We start from the raw sequence: 25,637 nt of genomic DNA, 5'->3' as shown, positions 1-25,637 counted from the left end.
TTTGGACGTTGCCATCAGTCATGTTTTCTCAAGGTTTTGGGAACCTCAGAATTGGTCCCACAAAGAGTGGGAAAATATCATACAATGCTTTCCCAGTTACATCTGAGTGGAAGTACCCATGTAGCCCTTCATCCCTGGTGGAAGTTGTTCAGAGGATCGGAGTTGAAGAATGGCACATCCATAGTAGCTTTTCTGCCTTCTCCTTAGGACCCTGCCTGTGAGAAGCCCACACACTCCATTCTTTCACCACTCTCAGCAGTGAATTCCCTTACGAAGGAAAGGGAGAGATGTACTGACAGCCTTGAATGCCTACTGTGCCAGACATCATTTCATTTTGACATTTTGCTCAAGATCTACCACATTGCTGTAGATAAAACATGAGAGTCACAGAACATAGGTTACTCGTGTGACACGGTTGCACAACTAAGGGCATATGACATCTTCAATAATAAACTCCTCATTTAAACCCTTGTCCAGTTACTTTATGCGTTTATTTCTTTGAGACTCTTTGCTAATCTCATGAAAATGACGTCTGAGTATTTCCATACATCATTCTCACCCTGAAAGTTGGTTTAAAACTCCTTTGAGACTTTATTACATCTCTTCTTTCAAATAAGCTTTAGTTTCAGGCAATAACCTTCAACATGAATGAAAACCTCTAATTAAATGCTACGTTGATTATTGGCATTGGAAGAATATTTTGCCCCAACGCTTTAGACTTCTACAGGGCGCTACCTGTTCATGAAGGAGACTGAAGCACCATTTACAACTTCCGTTCCATGGAGAGTTCCATGGAAAATTCCTCAAAACCAATTGGCAAATATTGGTGTCACACAATGTCTTAAAACTAGGGATTGCTGATATCAATAACTAAGTTTTCAAAACAAAAACAGAAGTCTCAACATGGCCATGTGGTGTCAAGATGAGCATGAAAATCCAACCCTGCATAGCTACTCCTTCCGTTCTTGTTTCCAATGGTAACAGGATTTCTACGAAAGCATTCTATTATGGTACCTAGTCATTCCAAAGAAAATTTAAGGGAGGAAAAAAGCATGGCATCACAATAGGCTATAGACTCCATTTTAAATATCAATATTACTGATCATTCCTATTAAACCTTTAATTAATTCCCTTGCTACAATTGATGCAATTTTCAGGGTTGTCCACTGAAGTACTAAAATGTCAAGATTAATATTTACAATAAAGTGTATTTTCTTTTTTATTATATTTTACTTTTAAAATAAGAGCCAAGACCTACTCTGACCTGAAATTTGACGTGAATTAGAAACTCTATTAATCAGGAATGCAACTTGTTAGAAATATTGAGTGACTGTAATCTAAATTAAATTTACTTACTTCATTGAGTTGCATTTTATTTTAAACACGAAACAAATATTAGTATCTTTAAAAGAATTAGTTTATAGAATTCTAACTTGAAGATTGTAGAAAATGCCCAGGAAGACTTTTGTGATTTAATCTGCAAGAATTCACTGATCTTTACGTTATAAAATTATCAGTTATTAAAATATTGCCAGTTTGACCTCTATATAGACATGCTCATAATTATCATACTGTAAATGTTAAATCTACCTTTCATTAATTTATTTTTGGAAAAAAAACCCTGAAATTCAAGCAATCAAGTTAATCAGAGATTGCTTTGGGTTTGCCTCTGACTACATCCAAGTTTTTTTTTTTTTAAGAATGATATTATTCTAAAGTGTATTTAAAATTTCAAAACACAAGTATCTACAAATTGTTAAAGAAAGACACAGAGACAGAGTGAGAATGACATTTCTAAGCAAGTTGTAAACTGTATATAGGAGCTCTCTATCAGAAGGGTTAGTTGATCAAATTTTAAAAAAAGAGAGAGAAAGAGAAAAAAAAGCAAGCAAGCAGGAGGAAGTCAATCCTCCCCAAATGTTAAGGTTGCCAAGTTTATATTGGCTGGTTTACAATGAGTAAACAGCAGGCCTGTCAAAAACACTGCATCCACAAAGACCAAGGCATTCCTTCAGGTAGGTAAGCTGGAGATTGCCCTGGAGGAACAGCAAGATTCATGGCTTAAGAAACCAGAACTGGTCACATTCGTTTGCCATTTGCACGTTTTTCTGAAGGAGACTGTGGCAAACTTTGAGCCCTGTGATCAAGGCTCAGTGCCAGCCTGCTTCCACACCATGTAGTTCCTCCCTCCTGTCTGTCCTCTGCTTCCTCCCTGCTTACCATACACACATGGGCCTCAGTGGCTATTCAAAGAGGGCTGTGGGGCACATTTGATAAGCATATGTCTTAAAATAACTTCTCTGTGAGTCTGTTTCAAACTTGCTTTAGTCCAAGCATGGGCATTCCCATTACATTCTCAACCTGCCTCACACAGATGGGCATCCTTGAATGTAGACTTATATTCCACCACACAAATCAACTTTTCATTTAGTAAATTACTAAAACCAAACTTTGATTACAATAAACCTGTGTATAAGGATAAACCAGAAAAAACCACAACCTTGAAGTAAGCTTCATCAAAGTGAATCAACATAAAAAGAACAGTCACCTTAAAAATTTAGAATTATATATTATATAAATTTCTAAAGGGGAAAAATCAACCTTAAATCCATGTGTTAAATTTTTAAACGTTTCCATTACAGACACTATCCTAAATGTCCAAATTGGTTTGGCAGCAAGAATAAGGAATTTGGAAACAGAATTAGGTATGATTTCTCCGGTACATGTCCTTAAAGGTGGGTTTTATTATTTTTTGGAATATGTACTTATGTCAGTTTAGAATGAACATTCATAGGTATTTTTGTCTCTGTAAATGTAATCCCACTCTTAAAACATACTTGGAGAAATAATGACCCCTTCACCCAAATGACCAGGAAGCAAGCAGTTGGCTTTCTCAGCGCTTTGTCCCAGTTTCTAGGGATCTGCTCTCTCTTCTGTGAGCTAGCTCAGTTTCAAGGATCTTGCTGGGAATAAACACTGTTATTTCACCGTGATTAAGTTTTCAGACTACCCACATCCTACAAATATAATTTGAAACAAATTTACCTTTCCATCATTAAAAGAAAACGTTGTTGCTTTCATTTTTAGAGCTAAATCTATTACCCTGCTTGGGTATGCTGCACTCTTCTGGGCATAGAATTTCATAGCAAGTATCAAAATAATCAAGCCCTGGAGTCGGATGCATCAAGCCATAATTTCTTCTTAACCAGAACTTTTGAATGCGTACCTGGCACATTTTTGCACAAAACCAATACACAACAAATAATGATGCCTGAACCTTAAACATAAACAGGCATAGGATTTCTGACTGGGTTTTCTGTTTTTGCACACAGCCCAACACCTGGAAACAACTGTACCGTGGGCACGCTCCTCGAAAGTGCCAGTTGTTTTCCTCTGGTCTAAGCCAACAAGCAGAGGGCAAACTAAAATCACTTTTTCGGAGAAGGTAGATGGGGAAGAATGCTACTACAAAACAGCTTCCGCGAGTGGGAAGTATGTCCAATTTTCTTCTCTGGCAACTGTTTCTTGTTGGGGCAACAGGGGATTCATAACACGGTTTGGAAAATGTTCTCTTGTCCCTTCACCCGGAGGCAGGGGGTTCCCAATCAAGTCAAAATGTAGATCTAGATCTATGCAATATCAGCAGGGCATTCCAAGCGATGTCATGGGAGGTGGAGCCAGTCTCCATGACATTCCATGAGACTGAATACTGCAAGGCTGTCTTGAAAACAATCTCTATTGGACCAAGTCTTTCCTTTGCTGGGAGCTGTCGCATCCAAGACTTAATTTCAACAGGGTTCAATTTATTGCTTGGAGCTCTGGCAGCATAAAACTGTCTTCTTTGAATGGAAAATTTGACCAACTGCGATGAGGTAAATGAATTTCGAAAGTGGGGGAGTGTGGGGGAGGCATACAACTTTTTTTTTGGAAGGGGAACGGAGTGCATTCTTAAAGCACCAAGCAATCCCCAAACCCTAAGTCTCCGTGGATTTTTGTGTTAGTGAGGCAGAGCCGAGGGCTCAGAAGCCCTGTGGGAAGCCAGGGACTTTGGGTTTGAGAGTTACCGGGCTTCGGGGAATCCCTACCTTGGGTTAAAAAAAAAAAAAAAAAGGTGACTGGAGACAAGACGCGCTTCAAAATCATCCATTGCCCCGCAATCCCCCGCGTTCTCCTCGGGATCGCCAACTGGCAAGCGCAGGAGCTTGCAAGCGCTACCGCATTAGCCGCGGTCACTCGAGGATCCACCAGCTTTGGGGCTCCGGACTGAGTGGTCTTGGGGCCGTGTAAGCTCAGACCAGCTCCGGCTCAGCGTCTCTGGACAGGTCTGACCGGGCTCCTGGGCTCAGCTACCGCCCTGGAGCTCCGTGGGGAGCTGCGACCTCCCCGCCTCTGCCGGGCCCCCGCGAGGCTGCGCTTCCCGTAAACTCCCCGCCCTGCACGGCCCCCTCCCCGCCTCGGCTCCACCCCCGCGGGACCCTGGGAGGCGTGAGATTGGCCCGGACGCGCTGTCACTCTCCGGACGCGTCACCGCCCTCGTTTCCGACCGCCGGGAGACCGGCAGTGCTATTAGTGCACGGCGGGGCCGAGGCGGAGGGCAGCCCGGTGCCTGGTTCGCTCGCACTCGCCGGCAGGTCGGCGCGCTCGCTCACCTGAGCTGTGTCCCGGGGCCGCAGGGCTACCGGGCTGCACGCGCGCCCCCGCCCGCCGAGACACGCACGGAGATGGGCAGCGGGAGAAGTTGACGAGCCCCCCACGCACGCGGCGCCCTTGCTGTCCAGAGGTGCGCCGCCCCTGCCACCGAGGTGTCCGCCGCCCTGCCCCAGATGTGCGCGGGACACCCTGCCTCCGCGACTGGAAAACTTCACCCCAAGTCCAAAGTGGGCTCCGAGGGCGGTGTCCGCAGCTGGACCGCGGGGCTGCCTGCGAGGGAACTGTCCTGCGGCTCCGGGGCGAGGGGAGGGCGGGGACCCGCTGGAAACTTTCTGACCATCTTCCTAACCACTGCGTTTTACTGTCTCCTCTCCCCGCAGGGGCTGCAGCCAGCGCTCTGTCGCGCGTGCCTGTTTGCCAAAGGAGCCGCCCCGGCGAGGAGAGCCGGAGGGAAGCCGCTTCCAACGGGGAGACCGGCAGCTCAGACACGCGTTCTGGGCGGCCTGGATGCGCAAGAACCGGCCCCGCAGCCGCTGACGGCCGGCGGCAGCGAAGTTTGGCTGCTAAGCGGCTCGGCGCCTGGCCCCTGGACAGACTGCCCACCGGCGGCAGCAGCGACCGAAGCGATGCCCGTGGGGGGCCTGTTGCCGCTCTTCAGTAGCTCCGGGGGCGTTGGCCTGGGTGGTGGCCTGGGCGGGGGGCTTGGTGGCAGTAGGAAGGGGTCTGGCCCCGCTGCCTTCCGCCTCACCGAGAAGTTCGTGCTGCTGCTGGTGTTCAGCGCCTTCATCACACTCTGCTTCGGGGCAATCTTCTTCCTGCCTGACTCCTCCAAGCTGCTCAGCGGGGTCCTGTTCCACTCCAACCCCGCCTTGCAGCCGCCGGCAGAGCACAAGCCCGGGCCCGGGGCGCATGCCGAGGACGCCGCCGCGGGGCGAGTCCGGCACCGCGAGGAAGGCGTGCCCGGGGACCCCGGGGCTATCCTGGAAGACAACTTAGCCAGGATCCGTGAAAACCACGAGCGGGCTCTCAGGGAAGCCAAGGAGACCCTGCAGAAGCTGCCCGAGGAGATCCAAAGAGACATTCTGCTGGAGAAGGAGAAGGTGGCCCAGGACCAGCTGCGTGACAAGGAGCTGTTTGGGGGCCTGCCCAAGGTGGACTTCCAGCCTCCCATCGGGGTAGAGAACCGGGAGCCAGCTGATGCCACCATCCGCGAGAAGAGAGCAAAGATCAAAGAGGTGAGTGTGTAAACCCTGCCAGAAATCCCACTCACGCTGCTGTTTTCCAGGGAGGTAAGATAAACGGTTGGAACTTAGGGCTTCAACGTTATCACGCAGAGGCAAGGGAGGTCTGCGCTTCCACTGTTTGCCAAAGGCTGCACGCTTTCCTATTATTACCTTAGGAGATGTGGCCGTTTAGGATGTGAGGCTGAATCTGGTTGAAGTTACATGAGGTGCTGAGCTTAAGCTGTAAGAGGCAGGTGTGAGTGACTACCCAGGCAGGTGATGCACTGCCTCCCCTCCTGCTGCAGTAAGTCCACCCTGAGAAGAGTCACTGCGCTGGGCTTGCAGCCCCCCTCACGAAGGCTTGCAGGTGGTTTCAAATTGAAGCTGACGATCAACGCAGGGCATCAATCACGCATGGTACAAAGGTTATAACAGTGAGCCAATGCGCCCAGTGTTCAATCATGTGGCCTTCTCCTGCCAGGTGGCATTCTGTGTGTATGTAACCGGCTGGAAACGTGAAACTTGAGACTTCCTGTCAGTGGGCCACTTACTATCCATTACCGATTTAAAACACGAGAACTACACACACACACACACACACACACACACAGAGAGAGAGAGAGAGAGAGAGAGAGAGAGAGAGAGAGAGAGACCGAGACCTACTGCTTTTTGTATTACTGGAACATTTTCAGAAAAGGGGTATTCTGTGTGACGCAACAGGTCTGCCTCCACAGCAACTCAGTAACAAACTCATCCTAGAGCAAACATGGACTTTGGTTAAGTCCTGTGTCATTTCTTTCTGGTTGTTTTCACTTGTAGCCAGTGAGTGGCTTCTGACAAGCTTAAACGTGAAGGAAATCCTCTTCCAGACTGTCATTTCAAAGGTGAAAACTGAGGACTGACAGCTCAAGAAGCAGTTAGTGACCAAGCTGAGACCTGAATGAGGGAGCAGAGGCTTCCCATTCACCATGCTCTGGGGACACATCTCCTTCCAGGCTGCTTCCCTGTGTTTTCCTGGGAATCCAGACCTGCAGAGCTATGGTAAAAGCATGACATCCCCACTTTGGCTAATCCTCTAAAATACATTTTAAGGGGGTTTATTCTTTTTGGAGTTTTTGTTTTCATATTGGTTCAGTTATCAGGAAAGGGTCATGATAGCATTTTCAGGACGTGAACAGAATCTGGAGGCTGTTGAGAAATTTAAGGTAACTGCAGAATGAAGGCAGGCTGATTGCCGTTAGATGTGCCTAAGACTGGCTGAAACTGGATAAGGTGTCATTGAGCAAGTTCAAGTGGACTTGGGTCCCTATTAGATGTTTCTGAGATAGTGCCTTTTAACCCTCCAGGCCCATGACTTTGTTTAATCGTCCTTCCGTTGGCTTTCCGCTTTGCAGCCAGCCCTCTTCAGGCACGGTGTGGGAATGGGTTCTGCTATCCTGAGCAACTTTCCCCAACAGTTTTCCTACTCTGTGAAATCATGACAGAACTACCCTTCCTGGAGAACAGAACACGCTTCTGCCTCTTCCTAAACATCTCCCCATCCTTACCTCTTGGTCGTTTTAGCCAATACAGCCCATTAGAAAATTTACCCTCAAATGATCAGTATCTGCCACTGTAAATGTTTGAAGAGACTCATTTAGGCTTGGCATGCTTCTGAATTCATGTGAGCGTTCAGTTAATCTGGGCTATAATTGTAAGAACCAGAAATATTAAACACTAAAGCATTAAGAAGCTGACCATTAACAATTGAAAGTGGATTTGGAAGAGACACAGTGCCTACTAGCAGTCCACTGAGGGCAGCATTTTAGCAGTATGTATATTCGCTGGCTAGTAGACCCTTCTTATCTGTGTCTCTAAATCAAAGAAACTTAATTTACCATGTCAAGGAAATTTATGAAGCCTCTGTCATGTGGTGCCAACATCTTAGAACCTAGTTCAGACTGCCCAGTTTTTCATAAAATCTTAGAACTAAATGCGTTCTTTAAAATCCCAAGCTGTCACGAAAACCTCAAGCAGTCAGCATGATTTGCTTCAGAGTTTAGTCAAAGGCCAACAGGATGAGGGGAGAAATGAATTATGATTTTCCATTAGAATAGTTCAAGCAGACACAGTCCTTTGTAAACCAATACCTCATGCTAGTCTCTTTTCATTATTATTATTACTCTTTGACAGCTTCATGCATGTGTGTAATTAGTTTTAGGATTCCCCCCGCCACGCACACACACACACACACACACACACACACACACACACACACACGCTTACCCTCAACTCAGGCAATTCTACAGGACGTGGTGTTTGACCATGGTTGTCAGTTGAGGGTGACACATTACACTTCAATTTTATACATTAGGTTCTATTTCCTGCATTATAGGCAACTCGCCGTGGTCTAGTAGCTTTTACCTTGGTTCTGTTCTTGTTTCTGAATGTTCTAGTTGTCTTCATGCTTAAGTTCCTGATTGAGCTTGAAGGCGCTAAAACTTTTATAGTTAAAGTTTAGAAGCTATAGAACTGAATTTTAGTCAAGCTTTTATTTTGTAAATTTGGTTTGGAGGCAGTTCACACTGTTTTTCTATTGCTGACGTAATTGTGTTGTTGGTACCACATTGGATTTTTAATAAGTTTGTGTCTTAGGGGACATAGGCTGTTAATTTGAAACAGGACATTGCCTCGGCCAAAAGGTATTGAGTGAATTCTACTAATTCCAATAATGATGGATTTGATGTAAACTCTCGTCTTCCCACCCATGTGAAAACCTTGTAAAAACATTTGTCCTAGAATTTCCCTGATTTCTGCTACATGCCACATGTGTGTTAATTGTCGTGAATTTGATCTCCATAAAATTTTCCTCAAGTTAACCTGTACTTTAAAAAAAAAAGGTTAAAAGTTAAATAACTTCATGGAATTATTAGGGATGGGCTCTATTTTCTTTTCCTTTCTACTGCACCTTTTTTTTTTTTTAAATTAACAAGGCTTTTCAAGTTTTTTTTTTTGTGGGGCAGTCACAATAGTGAACCTACGCTGTACCTTAGGATGAAGGCCCTAATCTACTTTAACAATGAACATGCTTTTCATTTTCTGGAGTTGTGGAGTATTCTGAGTAATAGAAGAAAACAAGTCACCCTTCTCCAGGGTCCGGAGCATAAGAGGGGCACGGAGTTCTGCAGGCTGGCAGACTTGGCTCTGTCACATGAGGCTTTAGGACCTGGCAGTTATAGTCACAGCTGCCTTCTCTTTTCATTCCAGACCTATTTGTATATTCAAACACATAAGAAAGGTGACTGATAAGTAAAACACATTTTGTAACATCTTACACTAGCACTAGTGGTGTGTGTGTGTGTGTGTGTGTGTGTGCATGCGTGTATGTGTGCCCATGTGTACTGAGCACAGTTTACAGTTTATGTTAAACATTAACTATTTGCCCTTTGGCTCAGATGTCAGAGTAAGTTACCTTGGCAAACGGAAAAAAAACACTTATTTTGAAACTTAGCTTTCCAGGTGACTTTTATGGGTTTCAGTGTGGAAAAGCACATTTACAGCATAATGAAGCTATCCTCTGAAGTCCTGTGCCAAGGGGCTAGGACACTTTGACACTTTTGGGTTGTTTGCCAGTCCCCTGCCTCTTAAGCCCTGCTACTTGATGCTCCTTATAAAATAGATACTAACTACTACAAGCCCATCCCACTCAGGGATCCCACAACAAGGGAACTCTTGAGATTTGTGAACGGTTCTGTTTTTACCAAGAAGATGAAGAAGTCAGGAATTCTTCGGTGTAAAGACTAGAGTAGGTGCGAGCTGGTGAACTTACATAAGCACAAAAGATTGGGAGTGGAAGTGCATTGTCTTCAGTTTCATTTTCTACAAGCCATGCCAGAAGTTCTAGAAAGGGAATACCTTGATTCCCATCCATCAGGCAGCTAAGATTCACATAAAGGAGCTGTACATAGGACTTGGAACCTGGTAAAAGTGGTAAAAGGCAGCTTAAAAATATCCACTCTGTGTTGAAACCTTTGTAGCAGTCTTCAGGTGAGCTAATCAGCTAAACCATCTTGAGAAACTGGAAAACTATCTGTCTGAGAGATCTTAGTTTCTTGGAATTTACTGCAGAACTTACATACTTGAATTATAATGTTTTTAAAGCTTTAATATATGACTTCTGTACTAACAGGGGCTTTCAGTGTATGTGTCAAGGTCACAAGGGAAGAATATGTACAGATGCCTATGAAGGATGAAGGCTAAAATGCAGAGGGGATGTGAAGCGCCTAGGACCTAACTTACACACCCTAGCCCAATAGGCTTTTAATTTCGTTTATGCTACAGGAAACCATAAACATAATATGTTTTAATTAGCCAAAATAAGATCCCAGAGGTAAAGGAAATGATTGGCAAAATTACCTAAATAGATAAAAAAGGAAAAGAAGAAGAATATGTTTGGTAATTTAAGGGAGAAAGTATGTTATTTGGAGGGGAAATGTCTTAACTTTTTTCTTTGTTGATAGTCCGCTGCCTTGCCTGATGACTGGTCAGTATCTGAGCTCCCTAAAACCACTTCCCTGCTTCATGCGCTCTTAAAAAGCTCTTATACAAGTGCTGAAAGTTAGTTTTTGGTTGCCAACAATATACCAGAAAAATACTAGCCTTAAGGTTTTTTTTAATTTTAAAAATTAAACATATGAATTAGATCATAAAACATTACAGCTGCGTGAGACCCAGTTGGCACCTTGGCTCATGTACACTATGGTGGAGTGTTCAAAACACCAAGATTTTTCTGGAAATCACCAGTTAGTGGCAGAGTTGGATTGAGAATAGAAGTCCTGATTCTTGGTGAGTGGGGCTCACTGTCCCTGTTCTACTTAACTTCCTAAATGACCTCCCAAAATGAGTATTAGCAGGATGGTCATATTGGTTCTCTACAGACCCTAGTATAGAGCGAGCATAAAACACACGAGACCCAACTCTGTCTTATTTATTATAAAGTAAGCCATAGGACGTTTAAAAATATAGTATCGTGGATGTGACTCACACGACTTTTAAGTTTACACATCTAAGGGTGATGTGATGTATTTTTCTCTGTTTATAAAGTTCTCTGCAAGAGTAGAAGCGTTTGTAACCATCACACTCTATATGTTTGTGTGGAGAAGTGGTGAAGAAGAAAGGGAGACACAGGGTTACAATATAGACAAAGATGTGGGTGCCCAGAGATAGAGAGGAGCAATGACTGGGGGAGCTCTTCAGACTGTAAATGCATGTGCTCTCCACCCATTGCTTTATAGACAGCAGAAGGATCCATAGTTAACCTGAGAGGACTCTATAGGCTTTTATAGGTATATATACATTACAATACACACACACACACGCACACACACACACACACACACACTCACACACTCACTAATCCATGGGCCTCTCTGTCTCCTTGAGGTCCTGGAAAGTCTGTCTGGGTGCATTGTGCAATTCCCTCTTCTGCCCCGTCCACTTGCAGCCAAATGAGAGTTAGAACTTTGGCTTCCGGACCCAGATTACCTGGATCTGAGTTGGGCCTCATCACACACTAGCTCTGTGACCTTCATCGAGTTGCTTAATGTCTCAGAAGGTCATTTTTCTCGTTTGTCACTTGTGGGCTACATTAGCACCTACTTTGGACCAAGAGCTTACATGGTAACCGGCGTGCAACTGGTATACGGCAAATGCTACTTGCTATTATGTCACTGCTGTTACTTCCAAGAGGACTTTATTTCCTATGCCGATTAATAAGCCAAGGATATAGTGATGGAATTTCAAAAGACACTTATAATAGTTAAAATTAGGTTTTGATGATGAAAGAGATTCATGTGCAGTTCCAAATGATCTTACCAGATAGGTGTGGTTTTTAATTGTGCTATGATCAACTCTAATTCCCTTACGCTGCTAAATTCCAACAAACCTTCAGTCTCTTAAACTTACTTTAAACTAACCTACTCATGGCCTATGCTTCATGTTTCTGTACTTCGGAGCATGTGTATAAGAGAAACTCGTTTCTACAGTCTGATAGGCTTTCTCTGAAGTCCTCAGGGTTGTCACAGTCAAGCTACCCCCTTAAGTACCGACATCAATCCTCAAAATAGACTGAGCAAAGTGAGTTCTAACTTGTCTTGTCCTTGGAGGGATGCTGCAAAGAAGTAAGAAGAAAATTATAGTTTAGATTTGGCAAAAATTGTGTAACTATGATAAACTGTATACCAAGAGCTGAGCACCTGATGCTCAGTTTGTGAAAATTAGTTATATTATATAGCTCTTGGCTTTTTTTTTTTTTTTGGAGAGTTTCGTACTGAATTTAGCTGTATCAAGTTTCATATCAAAAAAAGGCCCTCAGATATCTTGAGGCCTCGTATTCACCTTACCTGTTAGCCACGGGGCTCCAATGGACTTCATGAAATGCCCTTAGTGCCCAAAAAATGGGCTGCAATAGTGCAGTTCACTGCCTGAGTGGACCAGTTCCCAGGGTGATACCCAGACTCTAATGGGCACCTGTGCCTGGGAGACTGGCCGGGCCTTCTATGGCCCTCCTGCCTCCTCAGCCCTGCTGAGAACAGCTTGGAGAGAGATGGAGCAGCTTCAGATAGTCCCTGAAAAAGCAATGCTGCTTTTGCTCTTAAGATAACAGAGGCCTCCCTACCCCACCTCCACAGGGTCCTGATAAAGATTTCTGTGATCATCAGGAACCTGGAAGAAAAGCAAATGAGATTACGGCTTAAGAGCGGTTAAGAATCAGTGCTCGCCTCTCCTGAATCAGAGAGTTAGGTAAATCAGAGCCCAGCAGTCCTGCACGTAACTCAGACAGATAAAATAGAAAAAACCCAGTGGCCTTTGTGTTTCCCTGGCTTTTTTCTTTTTGTAAGACCGATGCTCTCACTCTCTGTTTCTCTCTTTCCCTCTCTCCTTCCCTCTCTCTCTACCCCTCTCTCTCTGCAGTCTGTCTTCCCAGATCATAATTGAGCAAATACCCAGTCCCCAAGTTGCTACACTCTTCTCTGATCTCAGCAATATGATATTAACTTTTATTTGCATTTTTATGTATTTCTGTGTAGATTTTTTTATTAGATTGTCTAGAGTCCAGGCCCTCCCATGACTGTTTATCATGAGAACTTGATTTGAAAATGAGGTGGAAACCAAATGAATAACACCCAGTTGTGAAAAAATAGAGTTTAATAATACAGTACAACATAACTCTAAGACATTTTTTTTTGTTGCCACACTCCTGGGGAAGCCTGTTTGCATACGCCAAGGGTTTATGGGAACGGGTGTGGCAGTAATTGTTACACCGGCCTATGAATGGCTGTGGTTGAGACACAACCTCACGGCCTGCAAGCCCCACAGCTCTTGCTGGAGTCTCTGCTCCTGTCAGATCCTTTCTAGGGAATGGTCTTTTCGGGATCTCCTTAGGAACACTAACCTAAGGGACAAGAGAACTTCAGAGATAAACATTCCTGGCCCTTTCTGAGGGTGACAGTCTAGATTTCTGAGCTGAACCTGAGGCCATGATAGTCTGAAGTTAGTTTTCCTTTAAGAGGAATGTCTCTGCTCAAGCCACTAAAAACCTGTGCTTGGTCACCTTATCTCTGTCAGGGCATAAGTGAAGAAGACAGGCGTGGATGCTTAAGGTAGCGCATGGGTGCGTACCTGGCTCAGACTTGTTTCCAGCTGTTAGGACTTTATCTTCTTGGATGCGGAGCATGTAGAAGGCTACAACATTGAATGTGCTCAGTCAAAATTGTTGTTCTCTGCTTTAGCAAGGGAGAAAGTAAGTTTTAGAAGCAGCTCGTGCCTTTCCTGTGCTGTTTTCATTGTAAGCCAAGGCCTGTTTTTGCAAAGACAGCTGAAGTGTAGGTGAAGGTTGCAAGTGGATTTAGCACTCTGTGTCTGTCTAATATGCTAACTCACTCACAGTTGTGACCATACTACAGAGACATGCTTTTATTGCTTAAATCTTCTTCTGTTGCTTTCTGAAAGCATAGTTGATCACATAAAAGCATCATGATTTACTATTTCTTTGGACCTGAGCACTAATTTTTTTATATATAAAAACTGCTAAGATAAGCCTTTGTCTGGTAACCTCATTTCATTTTTCCTGTAAGTAGGTTGGACTGAAAGATCACAGTACATTCTAGCCGGAGTGTTCCTCAAAGCATCTCTGTTATCATCAGTGTTATACTGAAGGTAGCCTACTAAATCTTTATGTATTTTGTTGGCGATGAGACAGTGTTTTGAGTTGGATTGCTCCACTCTCCAGAAGCTCAACCCTATTCAGTTTACCAGTTGGTCTTCATTTTGAAATTGAAGTTAGTATTTTCTTCTTGAGTCCCTGAGTGCCATGTCTTTGCTGATCTGTGGGTGGTGGGAGAGATCTTCCTTGGTTCAGATTCATTTGGTATGTTTTTTTTTTTAAAGATTTATTTATTATGTATTCAGTGTTCTGCCTGCAGGGAGAAGAGGGCACCAGACCTCATTACAGATGGTTGTGAGCACATGTGGTTGCTGGGGATTGAACTCAGGACCTTTGGAAGAGCAGACTAAGCTCTTAACCACTGAGCCATCTCTCCAGTCCCTTCATTTGGTATGTTAATATTTAAGATAAAAGTTGAAGATTAAAAATAGTTCAAACACCCTTCAGAATGACTTTTTTGAAGCCAAAAATGGAAGTCCTTGCAGAGTTGAATTCTTAAGAAAACTTACCCATAAGGCACCATTTACACCATGTAGCCACTTACCTTATGTTTGAAAGAGCAGGATAATCTTTTGTGGGTTAGAGACCTTTGGTGGTGTAAACAGGCATGCTTTTTTATCTAAGTTATTTCTAAATAGAAGGAAAGCCTGGTGTTAATGAAGTTAGAGATCTCTCTTTGTTCTGATTTTGGGCTAATTCCTTCAAATCAAATGTTCGTAGTTGTAGTATATAGGATGTTTAAGAGCTGCCTATTTGAAAACGTATCAGTATTCATCCAGACCTTGAATAGTTTGTCCAATCCTGCTAGACACCAACACTGTTCAGATTTGGCTTTGAGACTGAGCTGACATGATGAATAACGATTGACATGAATCTAGTATATTATTTTTGTAAACGGTGGTTTGAGAGGATGGCAAATTTAGAATATTTAAGATGTTGATTCCGGAAACATGTTGTTTTTTTGTAGTCAATTGGCAGGGTTGAAGGTTGTAGCTCGTCAGCTATAGATTTTCAGTTCACAATTAGAATGCCTGAGGAGTGCATATTCTGGTTGAAGGAGTTATTAGCACAAGTCAGCAATTTTATAAGGGATTCTTATGAAGAAACGTAAGGGGACGCTTTTGTGCTGGAAAGGATGCTTTCTCTGATGGTTGGCTGAGTGTTAATAAACTGTACAATTCACTCCTATGAAGCACTTTGGCTGGTCTTCATTATGTAATCCTCCTGGGGTTACCCAACCTAGTCTGTGTTTAGAAGAACTCAGTAGCTTCAAATGGGAAGGTCAGTGGATTCGAGGAGCATGGGCGATGAAGATGATTTATTAACTGCTATTGAAAACTACATTAGCAGATAGAGTGAATAAAATTATGATTTATTAGGTATTGTTCGAGTAATAAGATAAAGTCAGTACAGGTTAGAATTCCTTGTCTTTGTCTTACTTTAAGAGTTCAGAATTTCTGTGCCATAGGCTCTTTATGGTCATCACTGTATTCCAGAACTCATGCCGGGAGAAGGAGAAAATCTGTTACTTATTCTCCCGAATGACAGCCGGATCGCCAGCTCTGAGCCTTGCCCTAAATAGGACCCATCAGATATGCACTAGATAAATACACATTTTCAACCAGACAGAGCAGCGGGAGTAACTCTGGCTAATTGACCTCCTTTTAAGTAATCACGCGAGTCCTCCTGGGCTGCCAGCCACTGTGTGTTGAAGAGGACTTGAGTTCTGGTTTGTATTTTTTTCCCCCCAGTCAAAAGTCATAACAATCATATCTAGTAGCTGAGGAGAATAATGAATATACAAAATGACCTTTTCCAGTTTTAAAGCTATTTCTTAGAATGATTTATACAATGAAAACAGTATTTGTTTTATTATGTGACTTGTAAACTGGCTGAGAAAGTGGTTCATAAAAAAAAAAACCCTTGGAGCAAATGTAGCATAAATAAATGTGATACGACTGTTTGGAATATGGAAAAGACGTAAATGACTGCAGGATTCTGTTAAAGGTCAAGACGTTTTCAGAGTAAAAAGCTGTGGCCCCTTGAAAAGTCACCCTGCCTCTGTTTTACAGTCAACATCTTATTTTTTCAGGTCTGTGGTTCTTAAAGAGTCCTCAGTTATTTCTGTTTATTATTTTCTTGGGTCATGACTATATTTTGTTAAGAGCTGTCATTTTCCCTGGATTGTGATCTTGTTGTATATGATACATCGAATGAAATTTCCCTTTTCCATTCCTAAGAACGTTTCTGAGATAAAGGTCTTTTAATAAGCCGTGCTTATAGTGCCACAGCGGGACTGTACAAATCTTGGCTTTTCCGTTCTCACTTTCCAAAGATAAAAGTTATAGGGGAAGTATTATTTTTTTTTAACCAGAGAAATCAGAATTTCCTCAGTGTCGTCTTCCTGTAAGAAAAGCGTTGAAAGAGAAACTTAGTGTTTCTCTCCCAGATTAATGTCGCACTTCCTAAAAGCACGCTGTCTCATTTCACCAGAGCATGGCAGAGCTCTGTGGAGTACACGCGTTTGCACATGGTCTCTTTTTTAATCCGTTCTGCAAATTCATCTTTTCAAAATAGCGTTTCTCTCCTGTTGCCCCACTCAGTGTTCTAATAGTTCCCCATCTCTCTTCAGAAGTGATTTAAGCTGGCGTCCACCAGAATTCCCTGGAAGATCTAAGAAGGCAAGGATAGATGACCGGGCTCTGTATGCTGAGCTTCTTATTCCGGGGGACTGGGTGGGTATTTTTAGCATGGCGCCAGGTAATGCTGAAGCCTCTGGTGAAATGACTTGAGTCGCAGAACAGTGTCTGGAATGTTGCTGCTCTCTTTGCCTGGGTAGCGTGGTGACATGGGCTTCGTTTCAGCTCTTCGCTCACTGGGAAGCACTCTGTTTTCACTGAACTTGTATAGTTGCTGTCTCCGAAACACAGCTCATTTAGGCTTTTTCTTTATTTCATTCCTCTTGCAAAAAGGGCATCCTCTTGCTGGCTCCATCTGTGTTTTTAGCAAGTTCGTGCTCCGTTTTCTTTAATAAGCTCTCCTGTCTCTAAGTGTCCTTGTCATTTCTTATTTCTTTCCTTGAGCCTACAGGGGACAATGTCACTGCTGCGTTGATCACCTTCCCATGGACTTCAGAACCCTTACAAGTGGACACACCCTTTTCTGTTCAGTGGGTTTCTGGCCCAAAAGTGGATGACAGAAAGTAGTTCATCATAAATGAGGATCAACTTAAGCACAGGGCCAAATGTCTTTCCCATCTAGTGAGGCTGTATGCCAGAGAGGAAACCTCATAGCCTTCTTCCCACACCTGTGAAATGAGGCCACTAAGTCTCTTTTACAGAATGGTTATAAGCATTAAAATAGAAAAAAATATATGAGTCTCTCAGCATGATGCTTGACAAGTGATATAGATTAATAAACAACATTTTTTGGTAGCAAGTAGAAATTGGTGGGAGTAATAAATGTGGACGTTCATTAAGAAAAACATTCTGAAACCGGGTGGTGGTGGCACACACCTTTAATCCCAGAACTTGGGAGGCAAAGGCAGGCAGATCTCTGCGAGTTTGAGGCCAGCCTGGTCTACAAGAGTGACTTCTAGGACAGGCTCCAAAGCTACAGAGAAACTCTGTCTTGTAAACAAACAAACAAACAAAAAACCAAATAAACAAAAACAAAAAAGAAAGAAAGAAAGAAAGAAAGAAAGAAAGAAAGAAAGAAAGAAAGAAAATATTTCTAACCTAGGATCATATTGGGAATTTGAGGGGACCCTGGACTGCAAAGTGATACCTTCTCAACACATGCACACTTTTCACACACACACACACACACACACACACACACACATAGATACAAGCAAATACACACACCAAATATATATACAGGAACATACACATACACACGTATAGACACACTCATACACATACCATACATATACTCACACACATAGAAACACTGAAATGCACACACAAATGCTACACACACACACAGACACACACACAAATCTACATAGTAAGTAAATTGAGTATAAGAACTTATTTACAGGATATAAATGCAAGTATTTGCTATAGTGTATTGACCAAAATCTTCAATTTTTTGTTTTCACTTTCATTTTAGTTGTGTTTGCCCAAACACTTGCTTCCCATGGCAGGAAAAAAAAGCACCGTTTGCCATCCTACAGAACCGGTGGTCATCCTTCGGAAGGCCACCCACGGTGCTAACCCAGTTTCCATCCGCTCATCAGTGTCCAGTCTCCTCTGGTCCTTAGCCTGATGCTCATCTCTGGAGGCAGAAAAGAAGGCCAGGAGATGGCTGAGTCTGGACGACACTATGCGAGCACTGGAAGAAATAGTTTGTGAGCCGAAATGCTGCGAGTGTTTTAGCCCTGTGCATCAATTTAGCTCAGTAGGTAGGTCAGTGTGCTTTCCGTTTGGAGTGCAGCTCCAGCCCTGGTGATCATACATGTTCACTATTAGCTTTGCTGCCGCTTCAACCACATTGGCAGCAGACGGTTCTAGTGCATTTAAAATAGGAATTAAAGAGTCAGATGGGAAACAGCATTAATAATTTGATCAGCTTTAATCTACTCATGATTAACCTTGAAGTTTGTACCTAAAAGACTTGAAAACAGGATGTTAACAAATAGCCTCAAAGTTTGCCTCCTCTTAGTGAATGTCACACTTTGAAGACTTTCTGAAGAGCTCTTAATTCTTTTTAGTGTTAACCAAAGAAGGGACATATATTCTTCAGATGTAACTTAAAATAATAGCTTATAATCTATAGCATTACTTTTTGCTCTTAAAAATGTTTAATATAAAAATTCAAAGAAGGGTTTTTAAAATACGAAAAGTGACACAGGAAAGAAAAAGATGTTCTTTGCTGGTTTCAATATTGTTTGACTTCCCTTTTCCTAACTGTATTTGACCTCTTCACCCTGAATGTGTATTTTGCAGGCTTAGAATTTTAAATGTTTGTCCTCAGTAGTGAGGGAAAGAGTCCAAGCTGACATGAAAGTATCTCTCTAGTTTCCTGCCCTTTATAGCAGTTCTGAATTTCATAAAGCAAGAAAACAGTTTGAATTCTCAGATTCAGCTTAGTAAAATGAAGTAAGATGAGGTGGTTCAGAGACAGCCGAGGGGGAGGGAGCAGTGCTGTCCCTGTCTTTCTTGCCCATGCCCACAGGTCTGGAAATCTGTAAACTCACTTCTATGGCTGTAGTTCTCCACCCACCTGTGATCTGGAGAATTACACTCCAGGTTTCCTAAGGAGAACAGTAGAATCAGGGCTCACAAAGGATTTCTTCGAGGGCTGGCCGCAAGCATTGTAAACTGGCCTGCCAGGTACTGGTTTGAGTTAACTGCTTGTAGAGTCTTCACTAGGGCAGCCACTCTGGATGTATGCTCCTTAGAAATTATCAGGGATTCCCCTGCTTGTCGCAGATGGAAGGCGATTAAGGGTTTTGTAGCCCAGCATGCCACAAGCGATCGGGAATTAATTTCCATGATGCTGTTTGAGTTCGTGCTAGCTGCCTTGCAATGTCGTACTTCACCCATGCTGTTCATCGCATTTCATCCCCTGCATTCTCTCTCGGAGGAAGACTGTGCACGTGCACATTACCCACGTCAGATGGCTAGCCGCCTTAATCGCAAGGCCTGGCTCCAGTTCTCAGCAGAGCAGTGCTGTCCTTTCTGGAAGCCAGAGAGGGAAATTCCAGACGTGCGATTTGTACGAAGACAGATCACCATTCCCTTGACCTGCAGGGTTCTCACTGTGCTTTAGAATTCCTGAGGGAGGAAGCTGTCAAGGTGCGTGATTGGTTAGCATGTCTGGGGGCCTTTTCTTTTCCACCGAGCTGCTTAAAGGCCGTTTCAGGAAGCAGTGCCTTTGATTGATATGTGGTCTTACGCATCACTGTAGTGTGCACCGTGTTTCCCAGAACACTAGGGGATTTTCACAGATGGACATTCAAGGGCTGGTGTGAAGGAGGCACACAAAACTCTTCGGGACCCTCAGGAAGCCTGTGCCCTGTACTGTACTCTGGAATATCTCACAAACCCCGGGGGGCTCCGAGTGTATTAGTGGCTGTGTGACAGAGTTATCTGTATGTTTCCTGTGTTCTAAAATTTTCTCATAGTTGTATAACAGGACTCCAATTTAGATTTATTCATTTTGAGATGAGGTTTCTTATAATCCAGGATGGCCTCCAAGTTAGTATGTAGCCAAGGATGACCCTAAATTTCCTGTTCTCCTGCTTCCATCCCTGAAGGTTTACCATTCCAGGCATGCGGTATCAATACAGGATTTATTAGATGCTTGGGGTTTTAACCCAGGGTTTTGCTTATGTTAGGCACTCACTCTACCAACTGGGCTACATCCGTACCACTATGTCTCTTTTTAAAAATGTGTATTTTAATTGATTTTTAATGAGCTATATATTTTTTCTCTGCTCCGCTTCTTTCTCCTCTCCCCTTCTACTCTCTCCCAGGATCCCCATGCTCCCAATTTTATCAGGAGATCTTGTCTTTTTCTACTTTCCATGTATGTCTCTCTTCAGGTTCTCTTTGTTGTCTAGGTTTCAAAATCTATTTTTAATTGAAATAGAAATGCATCACTTTCCCTCCTCCCTTCCTCCCCCCATCTCCTTTCAGCTACCTTCCCTTAAACCCCCACCATGTCCCCCTCAAGTTAATAGCTTCTCCTTCATTATTACTGTTACATACATAAAGATGTGTGTGTATATGTATATATATGTGCACATACACACATACACACACATATATATGTACAGCTTGCTGAATTCATTTTTATTGTTTGTGTATATCTGGTTTCAAGGTTGACCATTCTGCACTAGACAGTCAAATCAGGGGATCATCCCTGGGAGAGAATAATTCTCCCTCTCCCAGCAGTCATTAGTTGCCTGAGGTTCTTTGTCTAGGGGTGAGACCTTGAGAAATTATCAATTTTGATTTAATGTCTTAAAAGTATTTTTAATTGACTCTTTTTAAGTGTCAACCTTTACTTTTCAGGTATATTTATTTGGTTTACTATCACAACAATGGCATTGCCTGATGATGTCATCTCTGTGCCTAGATTTAAAAACCAGGTGGCTATTTAGTGCCAAACACCTAATAGAAATGACTTTTTCATTGTGCTCCCCAGGAGGCTCCATTCTTTGAATGGAATGGGTCTGCTGTTCTTGTTTTCTTATCTGGTGTCCTGTGTAGTATGATCTGTATGGATATGTATATGCATAGTAAATACATGGGGTATGATATGCATAGTAAATACATGGGCATTCTTATGAATAGTGAATACATGGGTATGCATATGCATAGTAAATACATGGGTATGTATATGCATAGCAAATACATGGGGTATACATATACATAGTAAATACATGGGTATGTATATGCATAGTAAATACATGGGTATGCTTATGAATAGTGAATACATGGGGTATGCATATGCATAGTAAATACATGGGTATGTATATGCATAGTAAATACATGGGGGTATGCATGTGCATAGTAAATACATGGGTATGTATATGCATAGTAAATACATGGGTATGTATCTGCATAGTAATTACACAGAGTTGTAACTCTGGATTGGTGAAGAATTATCAGCTAACAATGTGTCACATTCGTCAAGAATTTATGGAGGTATTATGCAAATCTTTTTATATTTTTTGTTGAATTCTTGGAAAGCCCTGTGAGTTTTATATTATGTTCCCCTTTTTACACTTAGGAAATTAAAGCTGAGAAAGGTCATGCAAAATGTGCATGGTTGCGTAACTCCTGTGTGCCTCACTCTATATATTTGCCTGGTCCCAACACCCTTTCTTTTCTCCTAAGCCCTATGTCTGCTGACTCCCCTCAGCAGCAGGGCTCGGGTCTCTCCAGGGTCTTGTTTACCCTGAGTAAAGAAGCAGGTCTTGTGTCATAGCTACTATCTCTGTCTCATACTTTAATTATAAAAGGAAAGCCTATGTTCAGTTTGTCTGGAAAAGACTCTCTTGAGAGTAATAGTTTGTTCAACATCAGGCATGTTTATTAGTGTGAATACTTCCATATATATATATATATATCATAATGACATGAATATGCAACCCTTAATGATATGTATACACATATACATTAATAATATGTATACCTAGGGTTCAGAAGCTTGAAGAACATCAAATTTTAAGGGATAGTTTATGACTGTTTAAAGCAATACTTTAAATAATTATATGCATTCATTATATTTAAATATATGTAAGTAAACTTATTTAAGTAATAATTAAAGTAAAATAAAGTATGTATGCATGTAATTATTTAAAGTAATGCTTTAAACATTCATGAAAGTAATTAGGTGGTGTGGAAAGTTGTTTATATCAAAACAAAGAGAAAGATGATAGACACCGGAAGAAACAAACAGGACAACTATGATGCTTGAACTTTAAAAATATATAATAATTAAATTTTCAGTCAAGAGAATCAGTCTGTAAAATATGATCGTATTAACACAAACGAAGCTCAAACTCTAAGTTCATGATGAGGTATGTTGCCCACACCAAACAAAATCTACAAATTCAAGTGATAATGCTACTGACTTGGTGTTGAAGTTTTAGATCCAGAAGGTGGTGGTAAGCTTAATGGTAGAGCACTTGTCTCGTGTGTGCTGCTTTGGGGCCATCCCCGGCACTTGCTTAGAAGCAATAACAAAGGCCGCGTTCAATTCCTCTTATGAGACACATCCACACATTATAGCACTTTTCAAAATATGTATATTAACCAATAATAGTAATCATTGCACTCAGTTCTTCGTTTAATAGAACAGATTAGGAATGACCTTCAATATTCATACAAACGTTGAGAGTTACCACTCGAAGACACTGGGAGGTCTGTGGTGGGCAAGAGAGAACCAGCATTGCCACCATGGGCTGAAGAGGGTAGAGGGCACAAAGGCAGTGTAGATAGTGTTGTGGTGGGGCAGGTAGATGGCCAGCCTTGCCAGGTGTTCAGACCTTACTGAGAGTAAAGGACATGTCCAAAGACTTGGCGGTGATCCAGATGGTTGTGGTGATATATAACTGGGTGGTAGAGATTGAGAAAGTAATATACCCTTTACATAAATAAAAAACAATGTGTAGAACTTGGTGAGTGCTAAAATGAGAAAATGAGGGGGGAAATAGAGGAGTGGAAAATTGTAGGTTCTTTTCTCGAGCAAGGGGTTAGCATGGCGGGCGAGATCACAGATGAAGGAAGGAAGAATAAGTGTAGTGTGTGTGTGTGTGTGTGTGTGTGTGTGTGTGTGTGTAAACCTGTGGTCACCATGGTTTGGGAGAATGCTTCAGACAGGTGGAAGTTACCAAATGGAGACTCTTCTAAGGTGGAATATATAATTCTGGAAAGGTTTAGCCCAGAGACATATATGTTTAGATCATTAAAAGCCAATACGAAGTATCAGTACATTTTCCATTAGAAGAGGCAAGGGCCCAGAAGTCTGAATAATACCAGATTTTAAAGGATGTGCAAACAAAGAAAAAGAGATGTAAAAAGAAACTTGTAGAGTGTGGCACCCTGGACCACTTTTCGACTTTTCATATTTTAAAGGAATGAGTTTCAGCTGTCTCCAGTGCTTCTAAAGGAGGACCTAGAATTGTTCTTTGGAGTTGATAATGGCTAGAATGAACATGACTCCAACTGGGGCAGATTTAGTGCAGTGTTTGGGTAGAGACCATATTTCACTAGAGCTAATGCCATTCAAAGTACTCTTAAGGTCACAGTGGATGGTGTGGAGAGGTGAGGTGGTAGCTGCAATATGGTGTGGGTAGCTACAGGAAGACTGAGTAGAGACACAGGCGAAGTTGACATTGTCAAGCACATTGTGGAATTGGTAGACAGAGGTCTCTTCTCTCAGTAGATGACTTTCTTTTTCATTCCTATCATTTAGTGACTTTATTAGTCACTTTCTTCTTGTTCTGATAAACACCATGACCAAAATCAACTTGGAGGTGGCATCATATCACTTCACAGCTTACTGTCCATCACAAAGGGATGTCTATGGCAAGTACACAGGGCTTAGCACACAGAAACTTAGAGATGGCAGCTGAAGCAGAGGGCATGGAAGAATTACATACTTCCAACATATGACAGTCGTGTAGATTCTGTGCCATTAGAAATTGGAAGTATATAGTTTTCTCTTTTATTTTACAAAGGGTTACAATTAAGAGATTGCCCTGAGTCTCAGAAGAGACTTTGGACTTTTAAATAGCGTGGAAACTGTGAAAGACTATGGGGACTTTGTATTTGGACTAAATGCAGTTTGCATTGTTGTATGAGCTTTTGGGGGTCAGGGAATAGAATGTGATGGTTTGAATGAGAAAGCCTCCCATTATCTTGGGCTTTTGAACACTTGTCCCCATTTGGTGGCACTGTTCCAATCTTATCAATTCTATGTGTTTTCACCTGTGTGTTTTTCCTGACAGCCAGGATTTTTTTTCTAAAAATGTCTTTTTATTTTTTTTAAATGATTCTGTAATTTTTTGGCATTCTTATTGTTCTGCGTAACACACGCACAGTGAGATACAAAGCGCATGCTGGGCTTTGTCACTTGTTAGCAGCACAACCCTGCACTTTTGAACCCGAGTGTCTCATCTGTGATGTCATACTAATACCTAATAACTGATTCAGGAAATGTAGGAAATGTATTAAGGGTTTGAAAGACCAAGTATCCAAGCCCCAGTCTGCTGTGTTGACCACATCCATGACAAGTCTTTTACTCTCTTCCTTGTCCTGAACATGTTGTGTGCTGTGAGTATTCTGTCACTGGGGTAACAAATGATCAAAAAAAAAAAAACAAAACCTATGCTGGCTTTCAGCAGTATCAATTACCACTCCAGGTTCTGTGGAGTATGGCTTGTTTGATTTCTCTACACTGGTTGTCATAAGGCTCAAAGCAAGAGGTCAGCTGATCTGACTTCTCAGCTGGAGGTTAGAGGAGAGAATCTTCTTAAAAGTACATTTGGGCCTGTTCTCTAGGTTTTTGTATTGGGAACATTTAAAAGGTGTTTTAGAAGTTTGTGTGGACAGCACACTTATTGTTATCTGTACTATAAGTCCCTTAAAAATATGGTACGCTTCACACATTTCTGTGTCTTTTGTGTGCGGGGCCTGTGTCACACCTCTCTGCATTATTCCAGTCCAGTGGTGGGCGTGTCCCTCTGTTTTCAAACATCAGCATCCCATGAAGTCCTTGCTCAGCTCAGCATTGACTTTCCCTTCTGTAGCATCTCTTGCCCCCAGCTGAAGCCTGCTTTCTGTTCTGAAGGGTCTATGTGACTAGTTTGGGCTCACCAACATACTCCCGGATAATGTTTATGTTTAGGTCAGCTAAATTAACCACAGAGAAGTTTGCTCTACTTGCTAATTTCCTCTTTCCTTGTAAAGTAACAGACACGTCTAAGGATTGCAGTGTCACGCATTATGGTTACCTGCACTAAGTACTTATAGGTGTATAGTATTTGAAATCAGACATAGTCCCCTGCATACATAGAGCTATTCAAAAGCCATTGCTGACTG

The 25,637-nt window shown here is 42.4% G+C and overlaps 1 protein-coding gene across 2 annotated transcripts in view; it reads left to right on the top strand.

Moving 5' to 3' along the window:
- The first annotated feature begins 3,740 nt into the window (after positions 1-3,740).
- Positions 3,741-25,637, top strand: part of Man1a1 (mannosidase alpha class 1A member 1) — a 177,325-nt gene continuing 155,428 nt past the window's right edge. The window contains exons 1-2 of one of the 2 annotated variants that reach the window (XM_085690066.2): positions 3,741-3,872; positions 5,031-5,885. In XM_085690066.2, coding sequence (XP_085546192.2) covers positions 3,846-3,872; positions 5,031-5,885 — 882 coding nt within the window. In that variant the 5' untranslated portion in view covers positions 3,741-3,845. Of the gene's footprint in view, positions 3,873-4,582; positions 4,781-5,030; positions 5,886-25,637 lie in introns of those variants that run through there. The other variant, XM_048425311.3, reaches the window with a different exon arrangement.

This window comes from Myodes glareolus, chromosome 1 (assembly GCF_982192425.1).
Source record: "Myodes glareolus chromosome 1, mMyoGla1.1, whole genome shotgun sequence".
Taxonomy (NCBI): Eukaryota; Metazoa; Chordata; class Mammalia; order Rodentia; family Cricetidae; genus Myodes; species Myodes glareolus.
This window is presented reverse-complemented; position numbering and strand designations above follow the sequence as displayed.